General features: G+C 34.0%; 1 protein-coding gene and 1 pseudogene across 2 annotated transcripts in view; one reads left to right on the top strand and one right to left on the bottom strand.

The window, feature by feature from the left end:
* ZNF782 (zinc finger protein 782) overlaps window positions 1-18,136 on the top strand; it is a 54,589-nt gene extending 36,453 nt beyond the window's left edge. Inside the window, exons 4-5 of the mRNA XM_082842594.1 lie at window positions 9,112-9,207; window positions 13,242-18,136. Of these exons, the coding sequence (XP_082698720.1) occupies window positions 9,112-9,207; window positions 13,242-15,121 (1,976 nt within the window). The 3' untranslated portion in view covers window positions 15,122-18,136. The remainder of the gene's footprint in view (window positions 1-9,111; window positions 9,208-13,241) is intronic.
* On the bottom strand, window positions 6,601-7,067 carry LOC309964588 (NTF2-related export protein 2-like; annotated as a pseudogene). The gene has a single exon. The product of its transcript is annotated as an NTF2-related export protein 2-like (transcript).
* Window positions 18,137-18,784: the final 648 nt, after the last annotated feature.

Below are 18,784 nucleotides of genomic sequence, written 5' to 3'. Positions count from 1 at the left end.
TGTACTTGTGACAAAATAACCTGAGTAGTTCTATATCTATAAAAGAAATTTAATTTAGAGTTTAAAACCATCTAAAAAAGAAAACACCAGACCTAGATGATTTCACCAATGCATTCTACCAAACTTTTAAGAAATAACACCAATTCTATACAAACTCTTCAAGGAAGGTAAAGAGCAGGGAAGAATTCCCCACCATTTCATGAGCCTAGAATTCTAATATGCAATGAGAAAACTAAAAGAAAACTATAGACTAATATTTCTCATGAACTTAGCATGAACTAAAGGAATGGAGAGTTCAGTGATCACACACTACAAGCAATTGACTTTACAAAAAAATAGTTTGGAAAAGTCTCAAGACAGATGAACTACTACAGTGTCCAACAGTTAAAAAAATAAAATCAGCAAACCCTGGGGAAGAGGAGAATCTGATTTCCAGAGTTGCCACATTATAATAGTCTAATGCCCAATTTTCAACAGAATATCACAAGGTATACAAAGAAACAGGAAAACATGGCTCACTGAAAGGAACAAAATTCTTTGACAGGCAAAACCACCCTTGAGGGACCCAGACATTAAACTTGCTGGACAAACAGTTTAAGATAACTGTCTTAAATATGACCAAAGAGGGCTTCCCTGGTGGCGCAGTGGTTGAGAGTCCGCCTGGCAATGCAGGGGGCGCAGGTTCGTGCCCCGGTCTGGGAGGATCCCACGTGCCGTGGAGCAGCTGGGCCTGTGGGCCGTGGCTGCTGGACCTGCACGTCCAGAGCCTGTGCTCCACGACAGGAGAGGCCACAACAGTGAGAGGCCCGCGTACCGCAAAAAAATATATATATATGACCAAAGAGCTAAGAGAAAACATGGAAAAGAACTAAAGGACATCAGGAAAACAATATAAAACTAAAATAACAACAAAAAGATGGAAAAATTAAAAGGAACCAAACAGAAATTCTGCAGTTGAGAAGTATAATATCTGAAATGAAAAATTCACTATAGGACTTCAACAAGAGACAAAAAGACAGAAAAAAGAACTAGAAGATAGGATAGTCAAAATTACCTAATCTGAGAATCACTAAGGAAAAAGAATGAGGAAAAGTGAACAGACCAAAAGACTTGTGGGATACCTTCAAGAGGGACAATGAATACATAATATGAGTCCCAAAAGAGAAGAGAGAAAAAGGAACAGAAAGTTATTTGAAAAACTTATGGCTAAAAACTCCAAACTTGATGAAATACATGAATCTACAAATCCAGCAAGCTCAATGAACTGCAAGTGTAAGCCCCAAAAGACCAAAACTGAGGCACATACTCTGTCACAGTACATACAGAAAATCTTGAAAGCAATGGGAGAAGTGACTCATCACTTACAAGGGACCCTGAATACAATTATCACCCTATTTCTCCCCAGAAACTTTGGAGACCAGAAGGCAGTGGGATAATATATGTAAAGTGCTGAAAGAAATGAAATGTCAAATGAGAATTCTATATCCATTAGATGGTCCTTTAAAATTGAGGGGAAAATTAAGAAATTCTAAGATAAACAAAGTCAGAGATAGTTCATTACCACCGGAGCTGCCCTATAAGAAATGTTAAAGGGAGTTCTTCAGGTTGAAATGAAAGGATACTAGATGGTGACTAGCATCTAGCATCTCCAGTAAAGGCAAAGGCATGGACTAATATATAAGCCAGTATTATTTTAACTTTGGTATATAGCAACACTTTTTTTTACTTCAAAATTTAACATACATAAAAATAATTATAAATCTATGTTATTGGGCTCACAATGTATACAGGTTTAATTTGTGAGATCAGTAACATAAAGGTAGAGGATAGAGCTCTAGAGTTTTTTTATGACTGAAATTAAATTGACATCAATTTAAATTAAATTGTTATAGCTATGTATATAAACACCATGATAAAAAAAATCTACAGAATATACATAAACAGAAATGAGATGGAAATCAAAATATATCAGGACAAAAAAATCAACTAAACACAAATGGTGCCAGTAATGGAGGAAATGAGGCCAAAAAAACTATAATACATAACAGAAACCAGTAGCCAAGTAGATGAAGTAAGTCATTACTTGTCAGTAAGTACTTTAAGTGTAAATGGATTAATTCTATCAAAAGATAGAGATTGCCAGAATGAATTTTAAAAAAATTGATCCAACTCTATTCTGTCTTATAAGAGACTTAATTTAAATCTAAAAACACATTTGGATTGAAAATGAAAGATGGGAAAAGTTATTCTATGCAAGTAGTAACCAAAAGACAGTAAGGGAGGCTATACTATTATCAGACAAAGTAGACTTTAAGTCAGAAATGGTTACAAGAGACAGAAAAGGACATTATATATTGATAAAAGGGTCAATCCACCAAAAAGAATGTATGAGCATATATGTACCAAACATCAGAGTCTCAAAATATATGAAGCAAACATTGAGAGAATCGAGGAGAAAAGCATACAATTCTACAGTAGTAAACACTTCAATATTCCACTTTCAATAATGGAATAAACAACCAGATGAAAATTAAGTAAAGGACTTGAACATCATCATAAACCAACTGAACCTAACAGATACATAGAAGACTCCACCCAAGTTCAGTAGACTACACATGTTTTTCTTATGTGCACATGAATCATTCTCTAGAATAGATCACAAAACAAGTTTTAACACATTTTAAAAGACTGAAATCATATGTAGTATCTGTTCCAATCAAAATTAATGAAACCAAGAAATCATTAACAGACAGAAAATGAAATGTCATAAATATATAGAAAATAAGATGCTCTTAAAAACCAATGAGTCAAAGAAGAAATCATATGGGAAATTAGAAAATACCTTGAGAGAGTAAAAATGTTAACACAGTATACCAAAACTTATGGGATATGGTGAAAGTAACACTTAAGGTGGGAATTTGTAGCTGTAAACACATATACGGAACAAGAAAAAAAGATCCCAAATCTATAACCTAACTTTACAGCTTAAGGAACTGAGAGACAGAAGAGCAAACTAAACCTAAAGCCAGCAGAAGGAAGAAGATATTATAGATTAGAAAAGAGATAAATAAAATAAATAATAGAAAAACAGTAGAGAAAATCAATGAAACCAAAAGTTGGTTCTTTGACAAGGTAATGAAATGCACAAACCTTAGCTAGATTGAATAAGAAAAAAAGAAGGCTCAAATTAACTAAAATCAGAAATGAAAGTGAGGCAGTATTACCAATTCCACAGAAATAAAATAATTATGGAAATACTATGAGTAATTATATGCCAGCAGATTGGACAACATAGATGAAATGGTCAGATTCCTAGAAACCCATTGTTTTCCAAAACAAAATTATAAAGAAATAGAAAATGAAATAGATCTATAAGTAATTTCTAGTACAATTCTTCAATAAAAGGAAGCAACTATGGAGAAGTGGCTGGTTCTGGGGGCATGGAACATAGAAGATGAGTATGTAGGAACTTAAAGAAATACTTAAAAACAGAATGATGGGGGTATGTCAAAGAACATAGGAGCCAAACTGAAAGAGCTCCCAATAGCCAAAGCTGCAACAATTTGAGCAGTAAAATAATATAGTGTTGGTTTATAACACAAAGTATAAATTACTTACGAGTCCATACTGATATGTGATCAAGTAAATAAATAAATGGGAGAGAACAGAAACATCTCTGTCACAGAATTACTAATAATTTATGTAATTGCTCCACCTTCAAGGAGGTGGAGCAGAATTCCCCACCCATTTAGTGGGCTGTGCCTAGTGACTTCCTTCTAAAGAGTACAATATGGGGACTTACCTGGTGATCCAGTGGTTAAGACTCCGCACTTCCACTGCAGGGGGCATGAGTTCAGTCCCTGGTCGGGGAACTAAGATCCTGCATGCCGCACGGCCAAAAATTAAAAACTTAAAAATTAAAAAAAATAAAGAGTACAGTATGCATGGGGGTAGGGGTGGGGGTGGGGAGTAACTTTACATTGGAGAATCCTGGCACACATTACCTCAACCTCATCAATGATAAGTCATATTGATAGCATGTACCCTTGATAAGGTGGGGTAAGAATGACAGTCATTTTACCACTGTGGTCTTTCTCCCAAAAATACAACCCCATTTTTAACTGTGAGAAAAAGATCAGACAAACCCAAACTGAAGGACCTTTTTACAGTGTCTCCTAAACTGTCAAGATTACCGAAAAAGATTATCACTTACAGTCTAGAGGAGGCTAAAGAGGCATGATAACTAAATGTAATGTGGTATCCTGGATGGAATTGTGGAACAGGAAAAAAAATGATTAAGTTAAAAAAAAAACAAGGAAATCTGAATAAAGTATAGATTCTATTTAATAATGTATCAATATTATATTAATAGGTATGACAAATCTGCTAGTAATGTAAGATGTTAACAGTAGGGTAAATTGGGTGCAGGTTATACAGGAATTCTCCTTTCTCTCTTTGCAACTTTTCTGTGAATTTAAAGCTATTCTAAAATAAAACATTTATTTAAAAAAAAAACACCTAAGTGCATGTGCACAGCAGAATGGAGAGGAAAGGGGGAAAAACATCACTGAACTTTATAAGGGGACAATAGAAATGGCTCAATCATTACAGAGGAAAAACAAAATAGAATACAGATGAACAGAATATCAGGGAACTATGGGTCTACAACAAAATCTCTTAACATTTGTGTCTTTGGAGTCAGAAAAGGAAAGGCTAAAAAAATTTTCAAAAACATGGCTGAAATTTTTCCAAATTTGGAAAAAGCAATTCATATACAAGTCGTAAAACATTCAATTCATGAACAGTATACAACCACTCAATTCCGTTATTGCTAGTTATATCCAGCTTTTACCTGAGACTGTTCTCCTTAAGGGAAAGGGCAGTGTTTGGGCAATCTGATTGTTGCTGCTAAAGCTGTGGTTTTAAAAAGCCAATCTAAAATTAGAATAAACTCACTTTGTGTAGAATATAACGTGTAAGTTTTAGTCAGTACTACAAGAAGGTGTGGTCTAAAATCAGTTCCATCCCCTTCTCCTACTTAATTCTATTTTGTTAATATATCAGAAATGTAATGTGTAGTTTGGGACAAGAGTAAATGAATCACTGATTTTCAAATTAAGTGGCAAGAAACATTAACTTTGAGCTGCATTGTAGAAACAAAGCTGGCACATCTAGTGTAAAAACATGAAAACAGTAAATTCAAAAATGGAAAGACACTTAAAGTTTAACCAAAAACAAAGCTAGATTTATTTTTCTTTAGATGTTGAGATGTAAAATCAATCAGTTGGTTCTTTTGAAGTATGTGGGCTTATGAAGATCTGGTGTTCTTTATTTTCTCTAAAAAGACGAAGTGTTAGCCACATAACAGAAACATGTTTTATAACAGATTTATTTGCTCAATGCCATATGGAAGAAGAAATGATGAGATTAGATGATTTTAACTTTAGTAAAAAGATTGTGCAGTTGACAGTGTAAACACAGGGAACAAATCACTCACTTTGGGGGTGGGTAGTACATATGAGACTTTTGGCCTGAAGTTCATGTGGAAGACTTAGAAGGGCCCCAAAGAGAGAGCGATGGCTTTGTTTCCAACTTTCCTGTCAGACCCTGCTGCAGGATCAAGCTTATTGCTGACATTTTACCCCCATAAGTTCTTGAATAAATTGAGACATTTATTGGTGATAAGCATGAGGTGAATTGGAAAAACTTTTAAAAATAATTCTTAGAACAAAAGTGACATTCATGACCATTTGGTAAGGATACTTATTACCTTAATGGCTTAAATCCTAAAATTAGGCTACATTTTTAGGAGGTAGAAAACAAGTACCAAAAGTATACCATTTGATACCCTGCCTTACTTTTGGCCAACCTCTGATCTCTACAGTTCTCACTCCACATTCTCCCATTAGAGCTATTAGTCCTACTACCTACCATTCACTACCTAAAGTTACAGACCTGGAGCTGCCAAGAAAAATGTTTTTAAGAAGTTTGCTTTTAAGCCACTGAGTGTATTCAGCACTCAGGTTTCAATCCAGAACATTTTACACCTCTCTAGTAGATCAGTTCACTTCATAGGAAAACAAGCCGACATTTAAAGAACCTGCATTTCTTAACATAAAAAGACTATTGAACATCTCTACGTGCGATTCTAGTATGTCAGAGTAGTTATGTAAACCTAAATTAGTAATGTGTTCATTGAACTGATTGAAAAAGCCTTATATTAAAACTGCATTACCACTGTTTACCAAAAATAGGTACATGTTGTACTACAAAATTAACTAAATAAAAAAAAAAAAACAACCTCCACATCCTCCCAGAGAGGTTACATTGTGCTGATATCCCATAGACAGTACAATAAAAGGATTTCATTTTTGCGATATGCTGGGCTCACAGTGAGTATGTTAGTAGAGAGATCATAGCTTTAGTATTACTGTAAGAATGTCATTAGTGAAACTTATAAAAGGCATGTAGAAAACTAGCATTAAAACTCTTAAGGGCAACAATTCAAACTGGCAGCTGCTAGAAAAGGTGCTGCTAGGAATAAATAAATATTAAATTTAGTTTCAGCACATACTAGTTTTTAGTGCTTCTACAATGAAATTAATTAATTAATTCACATAAATTTCTGTTGCTGGAACTAATGGACCAAAAGTGAATGGACTTTTGCCCCCTTTGACTACTAGCCCAATCTTGAAAATGGAAGCAGTCACTTGCAGTCTTCCACATGGTATTGTAAGAAGACTAAGCAGTCAGCAGGAAGTTCTGGTTGAAGTAGTATTTGTTTCCATCAAACTTCACAGTTCCACTGGTCATAACAAGAACTGTAGTCTGGGCCTGAGTAGCTTGCTCATGAACTGGCTGGCAATCTAACATATTGACCTGGAACTCACTAGAAGGCAGTATCTCAAAAAAATTAGGGCTTCCAGTCCTGTAACATTTCCATTACATATTAAAGTGGCCTTGTCCAGATAGAGCCTGGTTAGTGCCCATCTTCTTTTGTCCATTGTCTCATAGTAAATATTGACAGATTCCTCAGCAGCTCTGCATGCCTGATCTACATAAGTTTTAAAATCCCTAACATTCTCAACTCTCGCTAGTTCCCATTTCCTACAGTATTGTTTTAAAACACAATTTATTATTTTTTAAGAGAGTTCTGAAAATGAGAAAAGTTTATTTTTATCCTCTTGTTTCCAGATAATGGTGCTCTTTTTTCTATGTATTAATCCAAATTTCCACCCGATAGCATTTTTCTTCTGTCTGAAGAATTTCTTTTAGAGAATTAACTTTCCTGTAACACATGTCAGTTGGTGATAATTCTTTCAATTTTTGTTTGTTTGAAAATGACATATTTGCGAAGCATAAAATTCTAGGTTGACTTTTTTGCTTTCAGTACTTTAAAATTGTCACTTCATAGTCTCCTGGCTTGTATAATTTCTGACAAGAAGTAGACATTCATTCTTTTTTTTTCTCTGTACATATTATGTCTTTCACTATCTATTGAACATTTTCTCTTTATCACTGGTTTTAGCAATTTAATTTTAATGTATCTTGGTGTGGTTTTCTTCATGTTTATTCTCCTTGGCATTCAGTTAGCTTCTTGGATCCATCGGTTTATACACTTCTTCAGAAATTGAACCTTTGCCCCTTATTTTTTCCATCCTCCATTTTTCCTTCTGAAATGCTAATTACACATGTTACATAACTTTATCCCACAGGTCACAGAAATAACTGTTTATTATTTTCCAGTCTTTATTCACTGTGGGTTTCTTCTTTCATAGTTTTTATTTCTATACTTTAAAGTTATCTATCTACCTTAGGTCATTTAGCCTTCCTTATGTGGTATATATACTATTATTAATCCTATCCAGTGTTTTTTTGTTTGTTGTTTGGTTTGTTTTCTCATTTCAGATATTTTTCATATTTAGAATTTCAGTTAGGAACTTCTTTTTTTAATAAATTCCCTTTCTATTCTCATCATGGAGTATATTTACTGTTTTAATGGCCTTGATTATTAATTTTATATGTGTCATTTCTTACTCTGTGGCTTACTGATTGATTTTTCTCCTTGAGTACAGTCATATATCCCTTTTATTCATACCTAGTAATTTTTTATTGAAGGCTAAATGTTGTGGATTTTATATTGTTAGGTGCTAGTTTTGTTGTATTATTTTAAATCTTTTGGGGCCTTTTCTGGAATGTAGTTAAATTACTTGGAATTAATTTGATCCTTTCAAGGTTTGCTTTAAGCTTTGTTATATTGGATTCAGAGCTCACTTTACTCTTGGACTAATTTGGCTCCTCTACCAAATCAATAAATACCCTTCTGGTTATTCTACCCAATTGGCCATGGATTAGGAAGTTTTTCTACGCTGGCTAACAGAAACAGAAGTTCCTACCTCTCTGTGTGCTTTGGTAATACTTCAGGCTACTCTTTTTTCACTGGTCTTCCCCCCAAACTCAAGTGTTTTCCTTACACTTCCAAGTACTCAGGAGATCCTTCTGCATATCAGATAGAGAAATACACTGTATCTTTCTTTTCTTGTATTTTATTTTACAAATCCTAGTTTTCATGACTTCCTTAAAATCCACTTCTGTTGCCTTAACTTACTAATCAGCTAGGCTCTGTTTTGGTGATCTCTTTTTGCATTATGGGTTGAAAACTCTCCAAGCAATAAGCTGTGATAAGCGCAGGGCTCACCTCATTTGTTTCTCTATTCTCAAGTATCCCTGTCTGTACTGCCTGTTTTCCAAAGTCTAAAACCCATCTCATATAGTTTGTATGGTTTTTTAAGGTGTCTGATATGAAGGGTAAATCAGTTCCTTTTACTCCATTATGGTCAGGTATGAAATTGGTCCTTATGAAATCTCATTTGAAGCACAGACATTGACTATTTTAGAACTTAATGTTATTTAGGCTTGTGACTTAAGGGTTTAAGAAGAGGGATCCGTTATGAGTGTAAGAAAATGTTTTTTGCTGTCATTTCTGCCCCCCCAAAAAAATTCTAGCAAGCACCCTCAATGTACCACTTCTGAAGCTATACCTTTCTTCACATTCAGAAACAGTAAAACCTATGCAGCTAACTCAAGTGCTAAAGTATTTCCCTTTTACAGGGTACTGCTTTACAAAACCAGAACTGATTTTCATGTTGGAACAAGGAGAAGATCCATGGTTATTAGAGAAAGAATTTGTAAACAGAAGTTCCCCAGGTGAGTTATTGAATACTGGCAGAAGGCATCCAAGAAAATTAGATCCAAAGTGATCACCTAGAAGTGAGCAGTTTGAAATGTTTTTCAGCACTCTCCCATTAGAGGCCTTCACATTTGAAACATTAGAAATAATAGATCTATTAAAAAGTAGAAGGGGGACAACTAAAGAAAGGAATGTAATGTAAGTATGTTGATATTCTCATCTTTAAAAAATGGGAGCTAAGTGTACCCTTTGAAGCTGAAAAATTAAGTAATGGTTGTATATTTAACAGTAAAAAGATAAAAACAAAGAAAAGTTAATAAAACAACTAAAATTTGGAGTAAACAGATCAGAAGAGAGAAATAATCAAATTTTATCATTATATAATAATAAATTACTATATACAATCAAAGTAAATAGATGACTGCATAGTATAATTAGAAAGCATAAAAACTAGAGCAAACTGCAACCTTCCTTATTGTTTACATTTGACAGAGCAAAGAAAACAGATCTGTTACTAGAAAAGTTTCTTATAAAGCTGTATATCAAGGGTCCCCAGGATCATCATCAGGTTCATTAACTCACCTTGGAGGACTCAGCATATAGGCATACTCATAACTAAGATTTATACAGTGAAATCATACAAATCAAAATCAACAAAGAGAAAAGGTGCATGGGGCAAAGTTGAGAGAAAACCAGGTGTGACAACACATGTGAAATATGTACATGGAAAGTTCATTTGAGATGAGGTGCCCAGAGTTTTCACTGGGGGCTGCTCATGTAAGCACCCTCTGTCTAGCATGTATCAAAATTGTAGGCTTTCAGATGGAAACTAGGTGTTCAGTGTAAATATATTGTTTGTACAAACAGTTTAGGCTCATTGAGTCCCTCTTAGCAGTTCTGGGAATCTTGGGAACCATCTCAAAATCTAAGTTCCCAGATGCCAGCTAAGGGCTAATCTTGTAAACAGGCCTTTCTAAGGGTAGCAGTCTCAGGCCTGCTATGTTAAACATTTTCTGCACAAAAGCTATGCAAACACACATAGAGTAAGACAAACATATCTGACATATGAACTACCAATGTAAATGGATCTTAATACACCTATTAAGAGAAAGTGCTATCATACTGTATCAGAGATACACCTAGAAAATAATTTAGAAAGTTTGAAAATACAGTCATGAGTTGTTAAGACTATAAACATAAAAACAACTCAGTGTTTATTTATCTCAAAGTTCAATTCAGGTCAAAAACAGGTGAGAAAAAGGACATTTTGATAATGCTAAAGAAGATAATTTTTAAAGGATACATAAAAGTTTAAAATAAGTTTTTCATCAGGATTCATAAAACAAAAAACTGCAAGAGTTATAAGGAGAAATAGGAACACATTAGATATAGTCAACCTTAATATGCCTCTCTGATTTCATTCCGTAGACTGTGGACTCTAGAATAGTGCTTGGCAAACTATGGCCCACAGGTCAAATCCTGCCTACTGCTTGTTTTGGTAAAGAAACATTTATTGGAACACAGCAATATCCATTTGTTTACATATTCAAACTACAAGGCAGAGTTGAATTGTTGCAATAGAGAGTGAATAACCAGCAAAGCCTAAAACATTTACTCTCTGGCCTCTTACAGAAAAAGTTTACCAACCTCTGGTCTAGACATTATAAATAGCATATTTTATAAAATGAATCTATTATGTTCTGAAAACAAAGCTATGCAAACACACTACATAACTATTCTGAAAACAAAGAATAAACCTCCTTTTAAATGACCTTGGAACATTGACAAAATGTAGAAGTATTTTAGGCAAATTCTACAAAGTAAAGATATTATTGTCAAATAACACTATAAATTGCAAACAATATGAGAAAATTTTAAATCCCTCTATCTTAAAATTAATAATGAATATATATCTTTAAAAACCTATTTTATAAAAGAGTAAGTTAAAACTGTACAATATCCAGAAATTATTTTTTAATGAAAAACATGTTTATTAGACTCTGCACTATAGATGAAATGGTGCTTAGAGGAAACAATTTTAGCCTCATATACTTATTTTTTAAAGCAATAAAGTTTTAAAAGAAAACTAAGCCAAGCAAGAAATGTAATAAAGATAAAACATTATAGTTATAAAACGTTATAAAGACAAAAGGTGGTTCTTGGAACAAAAGCAAATAAAATAGCTAACCTCAGCTAGAAAAAGAGAAGAAAGCATTATTACTCATTTTAAGTTTGGGCTCAGATTCCTACTTCTATAATATAATCTTGGAATACTTTAGCCTATACTTTTTCTCTTACTTTTATAAACTCAGCCCATTTGATGGATGTGTCAAAAGAAAATGAGATTCTGTGTCAGGTAGCATATAGTTACTGAATGAGCTCCTTTCCTCACCTGGATTATAATGTCCCAAAAAGAATGGTCTCTGTTTCACTCTTCCTTTCTGGGTATTTGTCACATGATAAATATTTTTTAATAACATTGTAGGCTGATTCCAAAGTCAGGTGAAGAGAGGCATTTCATACTGATTTACTCAGAAAACACAATCCACAAATGTAAATGCCCAAGTCAAATTTCTGGGACTTTTGAATCATCTAATGAGGGTGTTGCTGGATCTGAACCCTTATATTAGTAAAAGAACTCTCTAGGTAATTCCTATGCATGGAGCTTTTTATGGACCACTAAATTTATATTACAGAGAGATGCAAAGTATATCACAGTGAGGGTTTTATTTTGGAAAGGTGAACAACGCTGCATAAACATATTTTATATTATGTAAGATGCTATTGATTAAATGGTGAGCCATTATTTTAGGTACAACCAAGAGAGAAGATGCTGCTCATTTAACTATGGATTTGCCATCAGTTTTATGATGCCTCCTGATTTCAGTGATGGTTATTTACTTTAAAAATTGTGAGTCACAGACATTTTTGCATGGAGCGTGGGTATCAGGAGGACAATAGCAATCAAATATGCACAGGAAATTTATGGTAAATAAATATAAAGGATACTTGTAGGGTTTCTAGGGCCAGTTTGAAACATATGATCCTTAAGATTCTTACAGTGAATAAAAACTAGATATGTGGAAAAATAGATGGAAAATAGAATTAAGGATTGGACAGGGCATGACTGGTTTGGGGGAAATGAGTAAACAAATTGAAAAGAGGAAAGTTAAAAGATTTGATGATTAAGAGGGACTCACTATTGAACAACCCTAATATAATACCAAGGCACCAGAACCAGGAAAGAGAGGTGACTCCAATATAGGTGGAAAAATTACTTTAACTCTCATCAGTTTTTTCACTTCCACCAATACATTTATGTTTCTGTTTCTGATTATTTCTTTCAACATGAGAAATTTGGTGCCATGATAATTTTTCTTTGGCCACACTACGTGGCTTGCAGGATCTTAGTTCCCCAACCAGGGATTGAACCTGGGCCCGTGGCAGTGAAATCGCTGAGTCCTAACCACTGGACTGCCAGGGAATTCCCCATGATAAATTTATTTTAGTGTTGATGTGTAGAATGGAAAAATGGAGCTCCAATTGGAATCATATAGACTAATGGTTATCAATGTAATCTGTGTTTGTGAATGTAGTCTCTGGTGTTCTTCCCTAATGCAAACTCTATCTCAATAAAGCCACTGAAAGCAATTCTCCATTGATACTTTTTGTTATCTAATTAGTGCAAAATCCTTGTTGAATTCATTTCAGTCTTTGTTTCATCTGTTCCCAGGATTCAACTCTCTCAAATATATTCTTTTTTAATTGTTCCTTTCCTTTATATCCTCTTCTCTACCTGGTTTTGAAAATTATACTTTAAGATACCAAATATAGATGTAATTTCATTTCTAGATTCCTCTCTGTCTTTCCACTAGAAAAAGTTTTTTTAACAACAAAATAAGAGAGAATATACACTTGAAATGACTTTATTTTTGGGAAACTGAGCCAGACACCAAGGAGTCAAATACATAATGGGGGATATATATATAAATTTCACTCCATAATAAGTGTGTTAAATATTATTAAATATTTTTAATTTTCTCACTTTTAGAAGAATCCCAACCTGATGAACTCTTACAGGAGAGCCTAGAAAACCAAGGCAAACATTTGAGGCAAGTTTTATTTGTCAACAAATCATTGACTACAGAGCAAGAAATTTCAAGAAAACTGTGTACTCTGGATATAAACATTTTCCCTGCAGAAACAATGCCTTGTAAATTTGACACTACAGGGTCTACTTACTTGCTTCTTAGCTCATTGACCCCACACTGTCAGTATTCAAGAAAGAAGGCTTATGAGCTTAATGTATGTGAGAATTGGCTCCTCAGTATTAAGGATCGCAGAACTAATACTGGAGAGAAATCTTTTGTTTATAGTAAAAGTGTGAAAGCCTTTGGACATAAAGACAAAGTTATTCAGCATCAGACAATTCAGACTTCACAGCAAACTTTTGAATATAATGAATGTGGAAAGGATTTTCTTGAAAAGACTGCCCTTGTTACATCTAAGGATACCCACCCAAAAGTGAAATCTTATAAATGCAGTAAATTTGGGGAAAACCAATATGATAAATCAACCTTGATAATCTCTCAGAGCAATCATCCAGAGGAGAAGAGTCACTATGAGTTTAATAAATATGAATATACTATTGATAAAAACAGAAATAATTTCAATAGGATCACTCAAAAAACTGGCACAGAAGGGAAATCTTTCAGCCAAAAATTACACATTAGAGAACAGCAAAAAATTCATATAGGGGTGAAACCCTTTGAATATGGAAAGAATTTCAGCCATAATTCAACCCTCCAAGTGCATCAGAGAATTCACACAATAGACCAGTCCTCTGACTATGGCACATGTACAGAATCATTGGCTTACCAGTCAACTTTCAATGTACATAAGAGAACTCAAATAACAGTGAAACCCTATGAGTGTAATGAATGTGGAAAATCCTGCATTATGACTTCATGCCTGATTCAGCCTCAGAAAAGTCACACAGAGGAGAAACCCTATGAATGTCATGAATGTGGGAAAGCTTTCAGTGAGAAGTCACGCCTAAGAAAACATCAGAGAACTCACACAGGAGAGAAACCCTATAAATGTGATGGATGTGAGAAAGCTTTCAGTGCAAAGTCAGGCCTAAGAATACATCAGAGAATTCACACAGGAGAGAAACCTTTTGAATGTAATGAATGTGGGAAATCTTTCAACTATAAATCAATCCTCATAGTACATCAGAGAACTCACACGGGGGAGAAACCCTTTGAATGTAATGAATGTGGAAAATCTTTCAGCCATATGTCAGGCCTAAGGAATCATCGGAGAACTCACACAGGAGAAAGACCATATAAATGTGATGAATGTGGGAAAGCTTTCAAACTGAAGTCAGGTCTAAGAAAACATCATAGAACTCATACAGGGGAGAAGCCCTATAAATGTAATCAATGTGGGAAAGCATTCGGTCAGAAATCACAACTCAGAGGACATCATAGAATTCACACAGGGGAGAAACCCTATACATGTAATCACTGTGGGGAAGCTTTTAGCCAGAAATCAAACCTCAGAGTACATCACAGAACTCACACTGGGGAGAAACCCTATAAATGTGATGAGTGTGGAAAAACTTTCAGGCAGAAATCAAATCTCAGAGGACATCAGAGAACTCACACAGGGGAGAAACCCTATGAATGTAGTGAATGTGCCAAAGCTTTCAGTGAGAAGTCAGTCCTAAGAAAACATCAGAGAACTCACACAGGAGAGAAACCCTATAATTGTAATCACTGTGGAGAAGCTTTCAGCCAGAAATCAAACCTCAGAGTACATCAGAGAACTCACACTGGGGAGAAACCCTATAAATGTGATAAATGTGGGAAAACTTTCAGCCAGAAATCAAGCCTTAGAGAACATGAGAAAGCCCACACAGAGAACTAAACATATAAATGTAATGAATATGGAAAAGCTCTGAGCTGGAAATCAAGTCTCGCAATACAAAATAAAACATGTAGGAGAGAACCCCTATGAATATAAATGAACACTTGGAAGTTCCTCTGCAAGATACCAGCTTTCACTAAACATCAGAGAACTTACACAAGAGAGAAATTCTTGGAATATATTTTAGACAGGCAGTCTCATCTTGAGTGCAGTCCTCATTGTAGATCAGAGAATTCAATTCAGCAAAGAAACTCTGTAAAGATAATGAATACAAGAAATATTCTGTGCATTCAATCCTTGGAAAACTCACACTGCAGGAGAACCCTGGGAATGTAATGAAAATTTCAAAACTTTGTCCCAGCAATCAAAATTCATTCATCATCAGAGCAATCAAAATTCATTCATCATCAGAGCAATCAAACAGTGAGAAAATTGAGAATGTAATAAATGTGAGATAACCTTTAGCCAAAAGCCAGCTTCCTCAGTAAAGCAGAAAATACATAGAGAACTCACAGTATATGAGAACAGACAAATCAGGGTAATGGATGTGGGGAATCCTACTGTAAGTCACACCTCAGTTTGACTAACACAGGGTAATAACTATATGATATATAATGACTATTAATTGTTCACCAATGACCATTTCCTTTTTTCTCATGCCACACGTAGTCTAAATTTCTCAACTACTCTGTCATCCAAATGAGATCATATTTTTAACCTCAGGATAGTGAAATGTAGAAGTCAATGACAGATCTTACTAAATACACCTCTCAAATTCTTAATGTTTTCTCCTGTCCCTTGTCAGAATGGAGTGGAGATTATCACCAGCAAAACCAAAGGGGCTCATGCACAGAAGATGAAAGAGTACAAAGTAGAAAGAAACAGGTCCAAAGAGTGACTGTTGAATGAAATTTTCTTCTGCATGTACACAGACATTTTGCTGTGATGAAATAAACTTGTTCTCTGCTGGGTTTCTACAGTTTGGGTATACTTAATACTGATATTTACTCACCAACCCTCAGTTAACAAAGCCTGTGAATGTGATTTCTGTGGACATGTGAACTCAGTGTAGTGTATCAGAAATATCACACAGGAAAACCCTCTGACAACATCCTGAATGACCATAGTTTTTACCCACAGCTCTTCCTCCTTGGTCAGGTAAGTATCAGGGGAAGATATTTAACATTACAACATATATAGGTAATCCTTTACCCAAAAAATGATATCTCATTAAATATCTGATAATCGAGCTGTGAATGTGTGAAAGCTTTCAGTGAGTCATCAAAGTTTAATAAATCTCAGAGTTTGTAATAAGGGAAAAATTTATCAATTTGAGAAAGGTAAATAATAGTCTTTATGTTATATAAAAACTATTTCATATGTAATATTAAAACAGTTAATGAAATACAACAATATTGGTTCATAGATATTCACTAGAATAAGATTTTTAAAAATAAGAAAGAAATTGCATAAACTGCACAGTGTTGAATGTATGTGAATATTTTCTGAGTTCTCTATGTGTGTCTATGTGAGTGTGCATGCCACTTAGATGTTTGTTTTGTATGTACATTGGAAGTCAACTGCACTGTAATAGAATTATGTACCCCTTACTTAGTAACTATTCTGATATCAGTTATGATTTGCCACATGTATATTCATAACAAGTAAACCTTTTACAGGAAGTATCTGAAAATTCAGAATCCTATACCTCATTCCTTTTCTCCTGCTACCTCCTGACATGCACATATAGGAAAGGCCATTGTTACTAAGCTGTCTTTTTTCAACAAAGGCAAACCATGTTTTCTGTGTACTTTTGTATCATCTCTGGGTCACTAATACAAATACTGTATTGAAGCATACACAGATACAAATATATATAAAAGTGTGTATATATTCTACAAATATATATAAAAGTGTGTGTATATATTCTATCTCTCTTTTCAATGTCACTGAGTCCTTCCTCAGTGGTATCAAGTATACTGATAATCCCTTTGAAGGCATTCTTCATTTATTGTATGTGTTTTTTATATCCAGCATTTAAATTTTACTATAGTTTATATCTCTCTGCTGAAATAACCTATCTGATCTTGCATGTTGTTTAGCTTTTTTACAATCATTTTATATGGTGTTTGGCATTCTCTTTCTCAGTTAAGCAACTGCTTGGGTTCTTGTTTCTCTCTGCAGCCACCTAGCTCTCCAGACTTTGGGCTAGTTTTTTGCCCTGCAATCTCAGATATCTGATGTATTCAAGAAAAGTTGTTAAATTTAAACTCTTCCCATATGTCTTCTTGTTTAGGAATTGGAGCAGTGCTTTTTCCTGCTCTCTCATGATCTGAAATGTAACTGAAAGTTGTTAGTTAATTTTTGACATATGTTCCAGGGCAATTTGATGTGAAAAAGGTGACTTTTTTCAAAAATGATGATAAAATAATTGGATAATCGTATATTTTAAATGCACCTTGATGTTTATACCATAATTATAGTTTATTCAAAATAAATTATAAACCTAAACAAAATAGCTAATAGTACAAAATTTCTGTTGGGAAACATGGAAACTAATTTGAAGCACACAGAGATTTTTAATATGTAACGCAAAGAATTGTGTGAGACATAAAAGCAAAAAAGATAAATTGGAGTTTATTAAAATTTAAAGTGTCTGCTTTTCAAGATTTTATTATGAAAACAAAAAAGAAAATCACACATTGGGAGAAAATGTCTCTAATAGATATGTCTTTCAAAGGACTTGCGTCCACAATATGTAAAGAATGTTCATAATGCAATAATAATACAAACAACTCAGTTTAAATGGGGAAAAAAAGGGTAAGATTAAAACAGGCATTTCATAATAGAAGATATATAGATAGCCAGTAAGTACTAGAAAAGATATACAAAGCTTTAGTCATCAGGGAAGTGCAAATTAAAACTATAATGTGATATCATTAAAAATCCATTTGATAGTTCCTTTTAAAGGTAATGACACCTTACCTAAAACCAACAATTTCAATTCTAGGTATTTACCCCCAGGAAAACTTAAATAATTACACAAAATCAAAAAATAAAATTTTTAAAAAGAATTGTATAAAAATGTGCATAGAATCTTTATTCATAATAGCCCCAAATTAGAAAGAACCAAAATGTCCTTCAGCAGATAAATGTATAAACAGTGATGTTGCCTGACAATGGAATATCACTCAGGAACTACTAATGCATATAACAACATTAATAATAAAATTAGGCTGGGCAAAAGAAGCCAGGCACAAGAAAGTAGAGCTGTATGATTCTATTTATACAAAATTCTAGGAAAATCATCTAATTTAGTGGGTGGGGGTGAAAATTAAGTGGGTAGGGGAACAAGGGAATGTTTTAGTATGATGGAAAGTTCTATATAGATTGTGGTGGTGTTTACAAAGGTGTATAAATTTTCAAAACTCATCAAAAGATATCAGAAATGCATATACTTATATAAATTACACATCAATATAGGTGATTTTAAAAATTATATATATATAAAAGTGAATTTTGGATCACCAGCATATTATGAGACCCAGATTCTGAATTTGCCATATAGCTCATTGGCTTTACTATCAATACTTGTGTATTTATTCCCTTGTCCCTCCCGTATGGCTGTACGACCTTGGGCAAGTCAGTTCTCCTTTAATGTCT

This window comes from Leucopleurus acutus, assembly GCF_964270905.1.
Source record: "Leucopleurus acutus genome assembly, chromosome: 7".
Lineage (NCBI taxonomy): Eukaryota > Metazoa > Chordata > Mammalia > Artiodactyla > Delphinidae > Leucopleurus > Leucopleurus acutus.
The sequence above is the reverse complement of the archived record's forward strand: the minus strand, read 5'-3'. Positions and strand labels throughout refer to the sequence as shown.